Source organism: Anabrus simplex, chromosome 2, assembly GCF_040414725.1.
Source record: "Anabrus simplex isolate iqAnaSimp1 chromosome 2, ASM4041472v1, whole genome shotgun sequence".
In the NCBI taxonomy this organism is placed as follows: domain Eukaryota; kingdom Metazoa; phylum Arthropoda; class Insecta; order Orthoptera; family Tettigoniidae; genus Anabrus; species Anabrus simplex.
In genome coordinates, this window is record NC_090266.1 from 341,425,692 (window position 1) to 341,438,174 (window position 12,483).

General features: G+C 38.7%; 1 protein-coding gene across 3 annotated transcripts in view; it reads left to right on the plus strand.

Annotated features, from left to right (window-relative positions):
* Positions 1 to 12,483, plus strand: part of Hr78 (Hormone-receptor-like in 78) — a 290,574-nt gene that overhangs the window by 114,459 nt on the left and 163,632 nt on the right. For all 3 annotated transcript variants that reach the window (XM_067140733.2, XM_068226174.1, XM_067140735.2), the window contains one exon: positions 9,919 to 10,098. In XM_067140733.2, coding sequence (XP_066996834.2) covers positions 9,919 to 10,098 — 180 coding nt within the window. The remainder of the gene's footprint in view (positions 1 to 9,918; positions 10,099 to 12,483) is intronic.

A 12,483-nucleotide genomic window follows, 5' to 3' on the forward strand; every position in this document is an offset into this window, starting at 1 on the left:
GCTTTCCATTTTCATCTCTAAAACAAAGGCTGGGGGCTTGGTACCCTCTCAAATTAGTTTTGAATGTTTGATAGAAGTCCCTGGAATTGTTTTTCCGGAAATCCTGATCGATCTGTTCTAACTACTGTTTCTCATATAGTCGCTTGACCCTTCGGAAGGTTCTGGCTGCTTCTTTTCGAGCTTCACGGAACACATCGAAATCTTCAGATCTTCGGGTCGAGTTCCACTTTTTCCAGGCATTTGTTCTTTGGGTCAGCACTTCATCACACACCTCATTCCACCACCTATGCTTTCTCTTCTTAGCTGTCAGGATTGCAGTATTAGCTGCTTGTTGGATCTTGGAGGCGATGTTCCTCCATTCATGAGATTCAAATGTCAGTTGCTGGTGGTATTGTTCTAAGACATTTTGATTGATTTTTAACTTTCCAATGTCGTATTTATAAATTCTGTTTCTTGGTTTCAGGGCCTTATTGAGAGGAATTAAGTTAATTTTGATCTTGGAGAGGTAATGATCTGAATCAAACTGGGCACCTCTCTGCACTTTAACGTTCATTATTTCCTTAATCGCTCTCCTGGATATTGCTACATGATCAATCTGTTTCTCTCCACACACATTTCCTGGTGATCGCCAAGTTTTTTGTTTGCTTGGCTTGTGTTTGTAGAATGTTGACATTATCTGAAGATTGAAGGCACGACATAGATTGACAAGTCTTATACCATTTCTATTAGTCATTTTGTGAGCAGGATAGTTTCCAATTGTTGACCTGAATTGTGGTTCTATTCCCAGCTGAGCATTAAAGTCGCCTAATAAGATCTTGACGTTCTTAGATGGTATTTTCTCCAACTGTTCTTCAAGAAGGTCCCAAAACTGTTTGACTTTCTCAGGATTATGTCTGTTGTCCTCATTGATCGGTGCATGCACATTGATCAGTGTGTATCCTTTGTTACCGCAGCTGAGAGTTAGAATGGAAAGTCTCTCAGAGGGGCTGAAGAAGTCCACGATTGAACTAACAACCTTCTTATGAACAACAAAAGCTGTGCCAAGTAAAGGCATGTTCTTTCCTATTTTCATAGCCCTTTTGCCTTTATAAATCCTATACCCCTCAATGTCCATTATGTCTTCATCTAGGTATCTTGTTTCTTGGATGGCTAAGATGGTTATGTTGTGCTTGTCCATCATCATCGTCAATTCTTTGTTTTTTTCCACTTTCAGTAGTGAATTGACATTCAGCGTCCCAAAGTAGTATTTCTGTTTCGTCTTGAATTTTGTACGTGTAGTAATGTCCTCAAAGCATCTTGGTTCAGGCTCTCCAGAATCCACAGGCCTGATTGCGCTCTTAGGAGCGGTAGATTCCCTCAACGAGGTACTACCTGGGGTAGTGTCCTTTTTGTGACGACATTCCATGATGCTTGGTTGTTCAAACCAGTATGGGTCGGAAAACTCCTTCCCGTTAGTAGAACCAAGGTTGTAAGCCCTGGAGCTCAACAATAGGCCGCTCCTCTGGAGTCAGACGCTGCTGAATGAGGATAGTTCATCCGCTTTATCCGCCATTGGGACTTGATTGTCGTCTTCCGCCGTCTAAACCGTTGACTATCTTCACCGTAACCCTGGTAGGGACCCTCACAAGGTACTACCAGCCGGGCCAGCTGGACCAAGGTTTTTTAAAGAGGTGTTACTCCTCTTATCACTCCCCACTTTGTTCTGGCTTGTGACAGACAGAGCCTGGCTTCCCACACATTGGGCCCAAGATGGCAGGGTTAATAAATAATAATAATAATAATAATAATAATAATAATAATAATAATAATAATGAAACTACAAATTCATTCTGCAAATGTGTTGACGGCACTGGAAAATGGCACAATGGAAAATTGCTGGTAAAGTAGCTGGCCCATTAAATTCTCAATAGACAACTCCCATCTATTTTCCGGAACAATTAAAATACAGTAATAATAGTGATGATGATGATGATGATGATAACAACATTTAAATTAGAGTTAAAAGTACAATTTAAAGTAGACATTGACATCACCAGAGCATGTCATATTGGAAAGTAACTGTCAAACGAGCCAGCTGGCCTCGTGTCAATGACAGAGCATTACACCCCCTTGCACTCTTTATTGGACTAGCAAGGACAGAGGATGTACTACTGGAATACTTCGTTAAGATCAGTTCTAACTTTCAAGTATTTAAAGGGTATAAACAGAATTTAAAGAAAAATGTTTTTACATTTCAAAACACTTTTCATTAATTTTTTAAAAAAAATATGATTTGATAGAATCTGATGTTCTTTCAAGAATGGAACATGTCATTCTTTGTTTAATAGTGTGTTTTTTACAGCTGTGTTATAGGTGTTATAATTGGTGTTCAACAGACTAAAATGCTTTAAAGTTACTTTTTAAAATAAGTAGCAGACTTCATAAATATCATTTAAACCTCATTAAAACAAAATTAACTTGTTACTTGAGAGCAAGACAATAAACAAGACAAATGTGTTCAATGCTGTAGAACCCACAAGAGAACAACAGACAGAAATGGACAACTGACATGACTAATCACTGGTTCTAGGTGAAGAGGCTGAATAGTGATATAATCTTGTCTATAGTTGGATCACGCAAGAAAAATACACAATCTAAAATACAATCTGACCTGATAATAACAATGAATTTACCAAACAGATAATTATAAAATCATGCAACGGGGTCAGTACACAGGTCTGCTTAAAGATCTGCTTCCAGATGATCAGCTTTCCTCGCTAAATACACACTCAGGTTCTTATAAGAATGAGACTGAAATAGAAATAACGTATCAATTCCTAGAAGATCATGCATACCATCTCACAAGTCCTACTACATAAATCAGCTCTCAGTTTTCCTACGCACGGTAGTATAATGATGGTAGTGGCTGATGACCTATATATTTTCATCCCATATGATTTTTCTCAGAAGATTCTATATCATACGTCATCACAACAAAGCTGGGTAGTTCATTATCGTTAGGGCTCATAATCAAAGATCCGTACCTCTGCCTATGTGAAATAATTTATTACGCCAATACAAGAAACTCATGTTACCAATACTCATGGAAATATTACCATCATAATCATAACTATGGTTTCAAAGACTCAAACGTAAACCATATTATCATTGTAGACATGATATGGGCTTTTGGTCTTATGCCGTGTTAAGAAAACGAGGTGAAACTCTTTACGTTTCACAGAGAACTTTGCTCTGCATCTTCAGAAGAAAATTTTAACTGTTCACGAGGAAGTCTTCTACAATAATGAGGGTTTAAATTTAAGAATGCTTTACCGTTGATACACTCGTTCGTCACCAACTCTCTGTATGCTGGCACAGCACTCCAAGCGGGAGCTGGCGACAACATATTAAGACATTCTGTCACACCGTGTGTGCATGAGAAGTATCAGAGAAGTTATCAGATGAATCAGGGATGAATGTGGTAGAAGAAATAAATAGAAACTTTGATGTTCTAGTGAGAAAGAAACCGGATGGCTCCTTAGGTCTATCATATGCCCACTCACACAAGTCACTACCTCCATGCAGATTTTCACCACCGACCAGCACAAAAACAGGGCATTCTCACAACACTCACCATGAGAGCAACATGAATTTGTGAGCCATCAAATATCCGGGAGGAGATGGACACACTCAAAGTCTCGTTCAAGGGTAATGGTTACAACGATGTACAGTTTCGTAGAGCTCTGCATCCCAGAGGGACAACTAAGCAAAGCTCACAGAAAGAAGTGAAGGGAACTGCCTACCTGCCTTACATCCACCATACCACAGACCGAACTGCCATGGTCCTCGGCAAGCAAAATATAAAAACCGTGTTCGGCACAGTCACTAAAATTGTTCACAGTTTACGTTAAAGCCAGGACAAATTGTCCCCGATTACACCCTGGGGTGTACAAAATTCCCTGTACTTGTGGCTAGGTATACATTGGCCAAACATGCCGGTCCATTGGGACTTGCATCACGGAACACCAAAGAAATATCTGTCTCAACCAGCCAGGCAAGTCAGCCGTAGCTGAGCCTGCCCTATCGTCGGGTCATGGTGTCTTGTTCCAAGATGTTTGAGCTCTCACCCCACACTAAATGCTACAGGCATAGGATTATACAGGAAGCTGTGGAAATACGTAAAAATCCTAACAATATCAACAGGGACACTGACTACAATTAAGTAATACGTGGTTACCAGCCATTAAGAATTTACGTAGGTAGTTCTCTTCCCTGTCCTTTCTATATTGTTATTTCATTTCAGCGTTTTCCAAATTTGTACGTTCGTCATTACCAGTTGGTTCATTCCAAGCTATGTGTTATGTGTTAACGTCATACTTTCATAACATGGTGGGTTCAAATCCTGCCGTTGACAGCCCTGAATATTGTTTTCCATGGTTTCCCATTTTCACACCAGGCAAATGCTGGGGCTGAACCTTAATTAAGGCTATGGCCACTACCTTGCCAGTCCTAGCCCTTTCGCATTCTTGCGTCGCCGAAAACCTTCGGTGTGTTAGTGCGTTGTTAAATCACTAGCAAGAAGAAGAAACCTAAGACATTCGCAGAGTATCATGTCATAGCTAATCCATTACTCAATATTCCATCTCATATAGTTTATATCTCAAAGACTCAATCCTATTCTCAACATATATGTATTCCTACCATCCACATATTTTATCATCTTTATGTTCCATATAAAATTAGCATAGCTTTCCATACTAGATTATTGAGGATCGGCATTGGAAATTCATATGTTTACATCCTAACTTGTCTTGCTTGCTGTAGCTTCATTATACTTTTATTTTTAAATGATGATTCTACCAGACTCGGAGTACTATCTACCTGTCTTACAGTGCATAACCTGTTCATTTCAATAAATATACCAGGTGTATGCATAAGTCTTTTCCGGTTTCACTAAGAGATGGCACCAGCGAACAGTACGCAGCGTATGAATTTGACAGATACATCAGTTTGTTTGTCCGACATTAACCTACGAACACACACAAGTTGAGTCCGCCAAACACTAGCGTCTGTGTTGTATCGTTCAGTGATCATGTTGACTTTTGTGCGTGAAAAAGAGCATTTGTGCCACATATTGCTTTTCTTATTTAATCAAAAGAAAAAGGCTGTGGAAAGTCATCGTTTGCTGGTAGAAACATATGGTGAACACGCCCCATCGATTAGAATGTGAGACATGGTTTCGACATTTTAAACGTGCTGATTTCAATGTGAAACACAGTGTGTGCTCTGGTAGACTACAAAAGTGCGAAGGCTCTTGTAGCTCGGCGAAACCATTAATGCACAACGTTATCACTAACAAATGATTTATTTAAATCGCTCATTGATCGAAAGACAACCGGAATGGGCCAGAAGACATGGCAAAGTGATTTTATTACACAACAATGCGCAGTCTCTCACAGCAAAACCAGTGAAAGACACCTTGAAATCGCGTGGATGGGACATCCATCCGCACCCGCGGTACTACCCTGACCTGGCGCCATCTATCACCTCTTGGTATCAATGGGGCACGTGCTCGCAGAGCAGCACTTCAGCAATTTTGTGGAATTTGGAAAATGGGATGGCCAATATATTGATTACACAAAAAATGAATTTCCCTTGAAAAACATGTGTTTTCTTTACTACAAAAACCAGCAAAAACTTATGCATACACATGGTAAAATGTAGCCACACACATTAATTAGGACTTCAATAAATTCAGATTATATGCAAGTTACCAGATGACCTAAGCTCTCAATACACCGTTATTCTCGAGTATGTACTAACATTTCATTATTCTCCAAAGACCTAATTCAACCTTTCATTATCCCATTGATTTTCAACATTGTAAGTTTCTGAATTTACGAATCTGCACAAATGTATATCCCGTTGAATGAATTAAGATGACCCTACGGCGATTTCCCACAAGCTACAATTAATCAAATAACATATTACTAATAAAGGAGTATTAAGCAAAACACTAAAAAAGAGAAATTAAGCAATAGAAAAATAAGCATTTTCACTTAGCTTTCTGGTGGTGGTACCTCAGTTCCTCGTGGCCTCATTCTGCTGGATTATGGTATCCAGTCCATCCTGTTCATCCCAAGATTTCTTCTCATTACTTAGCTGGACATCTCAGGGGTTCACCCACTGGCAGTGATTATATTTTGCGTTCCAACACCACCCAGTTTCCATGAAACTTAGAAATGGAGATTACATGCACACCACACATCTTGAGTAAAACAGTCGCCAAACGTCATAATCGCCTTGTTAAAAATATTCACTTTGCACGCGTGTTTTCCTCAGAAGTATACCTTTCAATATCTACCTTTCACATAAGATTCCACTGTTTAGTTTAAACTTAATTTCTGAAGACAATTCACTATGTTTCCGCATAAAATAATGATGCAATCAAGCCACGCCAACACATGGGCAATAATAGAAATATAGTAGTGTACCGACACTAACAGCGAGACAATCAGACAATCTGTATCTCAGACAAGATGAGACAATGAGACACACTGAGACAAAAGAAGCTGGATTCCGATCCTATTATATGTGTCCTGTTGGCACTCTCACAACATTGTTGTAAGAAGTTGAGAAATCTTGCAATGTCTGTGCATAATTGTCAATATATTTTGTATTATAGTTTCAGATAATTCTTTTTAAACTCCATTAAATATAATTGCTAATTGTTGCTGCTCCTTTGATTTAGCAAAATATCTTGTCTCCATTTAAAAGAAAACCAGTTTAGATATCATCTTTGCCATCCATTCAAATATGTGTGTTACACATGGGTCAGTTTCACTCGTAACAACCTTGATGACCATCCTTTTGCTGAAAGATTGTACAAGCCCAACACATTCCAAATCTATATAATATTTCACTATACTCTACAACAGATAAGTCTTAATAATAAAAATCTGGGAATAATTCCGTGAATTTTGACCATCAGTTTATTCACGTCAGACCTGAACATACCAACTGCATGGCTCATGTTCGATTGTATGTTATTTATGAGGCTATTACTCCTTTGTATTAAATGTCATGGTCAGCCAAGTGATGGATACTCTGCCATGTTTGGTCCTGTAATTTAAAAATCTCCCTATTGAAAGGTTGCAATATACAGGGTGTGAGTTGCACAAGTGTATGATTCTTTGGATTGGAAAGAACCAGTTGATCTGAAAAATGTTGAACAGATGATGTGTTGTTTAGCTGAAGAAGAAAAAATGCACTATAGTACTCTTAACACTCTGGCAGTGTAGTTGAGCTTGATGTAATAAATTGTATACAATCAGACCAGTGCTACTGGAAGGCTATATAATTATAACACTAGAAATTCTAAATGTGTTTGGATTCTATATAATTCACTCAAATATAAGGAAAGGTAAGCCTCGATGGCTCATGTGGCAGCACGCCGGCCTCTCACCGCTGGGTTCCGTGGCTCAAATCCATGTCACTTAATGTGAGAATTGTGCTGGACAAAGTGGAGGCGGGACAAGTTTTATTCTCCGGGTACTCCAGTTTTCCCTGTCATAATTCATTCCAGCAACACTCTCCAATATCATTTCGTTTCATCTGCCATTCATTAATCATTGCCCCAAAGGAGTGTGACAGGTTTTGGTAGCCGGCACAATTGCTATCCTCGCCGCTAGATGGGGGCTTCATTCATTCCATTCCTGACCCAGTCAAATGACTAGAAACAGGCTGTGGATTTTCATAAGGAAAGGTGTTTACAATATTAAAAACTTGTGTTTACTATCTCCTAATTTAACTTTTTCTACATTTCAAGCAGGTAAAGGCAAGTCTCAGAATACTTACCTCCATCACAGTAATACACTGGAACCATCACTACTGTAATACAGGTTTTTAGACAATTTCTACACTTACCAGTCTGAATTCCGAGGTGTTGGATCGACTTGGAAAGAAGACTGAAGCCATGCTGACCATTAAAAGGTGGAAGCTGGAATACTTCAGCCGTATAATGTGGAATGATAAGTATAGAATCCTGCAGCTTGTAATACAAGGAAGAATAGAAGGATGTAAGAGTCCTGGTAGACGACGAACTCTATGGATGAAGACCCTCGTAGACTGGTATGGGTTGGACACGATGGCTCTCTTTCGTGTTGCTGCATCCAAATTCAAGATCACCATGTTGACCGCCAACCTTCGCTAGAAGATGGCACAAGAAGAAGAAGAAGAAGAAGAAAGGGGAGATGATCACACTGTCTATACCCCCAAATGGATCAGCATCATTATTTCAAACTCCAATATGTTTGTCACGATTAAACACAGCAAGTTTTTTTTTTTTGTTTATATATTTGTTGCAAGTGAATACTAGGCTTACACCAATAGATGACTAACCAGTCTCTAATCTGGCCTTGAATCTTGTTATAAATATATGGTACATATTTTTATTTTTTCTTGTTGACCTTTTGATTTATTCATACATTTATTGGCATTTTCTTGGTCACAGTTTTGTTTTCATCTCCCAGTCTTTCATGTGACTCATACCCGGAATTTATACATTTGTACATTACTTTTCTACCATAATTTTCTCTCTTCGCATCTGGCTCCATGGCTTTTGGTCACAGGGGTCCCGGGTTCGATTCCCAGCAGGGTTTGGAATTTTAACCATCATTGGTTAATTTCACTGGCATGGGGGCTGGGTATATGTGTTGTCTTCATCATCATTTCATCCTCATCATGACGCGCAGGTCGCCTACGGGAGACAAATCAAAAGACCTGCATCTGGCGAGCCGAACATGTCCTTGTACACGCACGCACATTAATGGTGTCCCGACATAAACAGTCAACACTGCCCCACTCCAGTACTGAAAAGGAGGGGAGAGAGTAAAGGGATAGTGTTGATGGCCACTCCAGTACTGAAAAGGAGGGGAAGGGAGTGAACAGGTAGTGCTGAATACACAGTGTGTGTATTCCGGCGTTATACTGTAACATTGTAATAAGATGACTCCTATCCTATCACAGGTGAATCGAGGACGTATTATTGGCATGTGGGAGGCTCACATGGTCCCCCAAGCAATAGCACAAGCAATGCCATGCAGTCTTAAGACAGTTTGGAGATGGATAGAAATATGGCAAGAACGAGGTGAAGAAGGATTGGTAGACCCGATATAACGCAGCTACAAAATATTCCTAACTAGTATAAAATACTTTTCGGTTAAAAACCTCCTTTACCTCTTAATACTGTAATTATCAGAGTAGGTTACTTTTTTAATTTTTGTATGTTAAAATGCTATTTGTTCGGGGCGTCGACCTATAGAGTTCTTTTGCCCCTACTTGCACAATATATGAACCTGCATGTAATTGGAATTGCGGAAGTGTTGAATGTGAGAAACGTTAAGAACGACACAAACATGCAGTCCCCAGGCCAGGGATATAATAATTTACACTTAAAACCCCCTGACCCGGCCGGGAATCGAACCCGGGGCGGCCGGACGCGTTGCCCCGTACACCGCGGGGCCGGACGAGTAGGTAACCTAATGCTGTACTTCGATACATCCGCCACTGTGCCCATTTCGATCACAACGAAGTCTTGTAGCGGGCTGTCTGCATGCAGTCCATGCAGCAATGCGTTAAGCGAGAAGGTGAGTCATTGTGCCTTCGACACTACCCCTTCACTCTCTTCCCTTCTTTTCAGTACTGGAGTGGGGCAGTGTTGATTATGTCGGGACACCATTAATGTGCACGTCTGTACACTCCCTGCACTAAAAGTCATACGCCATTCATTTCTCTCTTCGCAAAGCATTCACTTTTCTAGAATCCACAGATTGTGCTGTTTTGAAGTGTCTGAAGTTTCAAAACAATTGTTTTTACTTGTTCTTGGTTGTATGTAAATCGTGCTTTATCGGTTTCCTTTTGATTTTTTTTTTTTCCCAGGGCGTCATTATGGAGCCATCAGCTGTGAAGGTTGCAAAGGTTTTTTTAAGCGCTCTATTCGTAAACAGTTGGGTTATCAGTGTCGTGGAAATAAGAACTGTGAAGTAACCAAGCATCATAGGAATAGGTGTCAATACTGCCGTCTTCAGAAGTGCTTAGCGATGGGCATGCGGAGTGATTGTAAGTATTTTTATTTTGTATATTGTTAGTCATGTAATGATGTTACTGACGGTGTGAAATTTTGATATGGTTATATATTACTGTAATTATAACTGTTATAACCATCAACTGAAAATGCATTATTTTCATAAAATTAGTAAACTATTTTTTAAATTCATTTCCTTCTGCAAGTTTACATAGTAGCTCTATACATCCTTATTCCAGATGGATGATGAAGGGCTGAAGTCTTGGTAATATTGTTGGCATGTTGGTATCAGCTGGTAAGCTGGGTACAATAATAGCATTAGTTGTAAAATACTCTTATTGTATAAATGCTTTCCTGAGGTGATAAGGATTGTCTGTTTCATCATCCCTAGGTACCACAAGATATGAATCTCACGACTTCTTTATTGACAGCTAAGTTTGCTAATATAACAAGTTATTGTTTAAGTTATCCTCCTGTTCAATACATCAAGTGTAGACCACACACAAGAGCAGGGCCATTTGACTGGGCAACGGGAGGTCAGTGCGTTATTCATTATTTAACAACACTTAGTCAACACTTCTGTAATTTCTTCTCTTTTCCAGAAAATTCATTTGCCCCCTTTCATTTACAGGCAATCCTAACACTACAATATTTGTTGCCATCTGAAGTTCCCTATTGGCAGCTAACTTTTACACGAGACATTTATTAGAGATTGTCTTTCCCTTTAGCTGACTTTCTATTATTCAAAACATCAAGAAATATTCCTTAAGACAAGTGGGTCTCTAGTGCAAACATAAAGAATTTTAACACTTGTAACCTTTTAAGGGAAGTCGTTTAAGACGACAAGGACTATATATTAGATGGATGATTTGGAAGATCAAATACAAGAAGACAATGTTATGATAACTGGGGATCTGAATGCTCAAGTTCGGGCCAATAGATCTGGGTACGATTTGGTGATAGGCCCTTTTGAATATGGAACAAGAAATGGAGAGGGGGAACATATTCTAAATTTGTGTGTTAAAAAAAACAATTTTTTAATGAATAAAAACAGGAAAGCTATAAGATTACTAGATATGGCTGGGATGGAAAATCAAAGACAGTTATTGATTATGTGATAACTGATAAATTGGAGAAAAAGTGAGGGATATGAAAGTTATACCAAGTGAAAGCTTCGATAGTGACCACATTAGTTGATCTCAATTGCGTAGTTAAAGCTACACCTGCAGTAAAGAGATTGCCAAAGATTAAAGAATGGAAACTGAAAAATGAAGAAATCAAGAAGGATTTTCAAAATTTGATAGCAACTATATTGCCAAGAAATGAGACATATAGTGTTGATGAAGAGTAGAATGTATTTAGAACAATAATAGTTAATTGTGCTATAGAGATATGTGGTAAAACGAAAGGTAAAGTCAAGAAGAAAGAAACAAATTGGTGGAATGATAAGAGTACAACATACAAATTAAGGAAAGGGCAAAGAAAAACAAAGATGTTGAAAAACATAATCAGGCTCAGGGAATTGTATCAAAGGATAATGAAAAATAGGAAGATAGGAAAAGGAATACAGGAATAAGAAACTCCAGGGGAAAAGATTAGTAAAAGAAGAAAACGAGAAGAGCTGGGAGCTTTTCATCCAAATATTTGAGGAAGATAGTAAAGGAAATCAGAAAATGTTATACGGGTTAATGAAAAGTAAAAAATCACATAGGGAAGAAATTAAAGCTATTGAAACAGAGGACGGTATCATTAACAGAGACATGGTAGAAATCGGAGAAGAAATTAATTATTTTGAAAAACTATTGAATGGGGAGTGTGAAAAAGAACAGACTAACAAAGTCATTAATGAATTACAGAAGGAACAACCTCCAATTACTTGGAAACAGGAAGAAAATGCCCTGAAAAAAATGAAAAGTGGAAAGTCAGCAGGAGCAGATGAACTAACAGCACACATGATTAAGGCAGCTGGAAACCTTGGAATACAGTGGCTACATCGAACACTGGGAGTTATATGGAAAGATAACAAGTTGCCAGATGACTTGAAAAAAGGTATTATAGTACCATTGTTTAAAAAGGAAGTAGAAGGAAATGTGCCGTTTATAGAGGCATCACCCTTTTGTCATATTGCTTTAAGATAATGGAGAAGATTATAGAACAGAGACTGAGAGAAATAATGGAAGGCCAATTTGAACAGGAACAGCATGAGTTTAGAAGACATAGAGGAACCACAGACGTAATTTTTTCACTCAGGCAGTTAATGGAAAAGTTTTGGGCAAAAGTAAAGGACGTGATAATAGTGTTTTTGGATTTGGAAAAAGCATGTGACAGGGTGGGGCCACAAAGATGCACACAAAATGCTGTCACTCGCGTACATAGATTTTATTTGCAATTATTTACAGGTTTTAATTTTCACATTAACC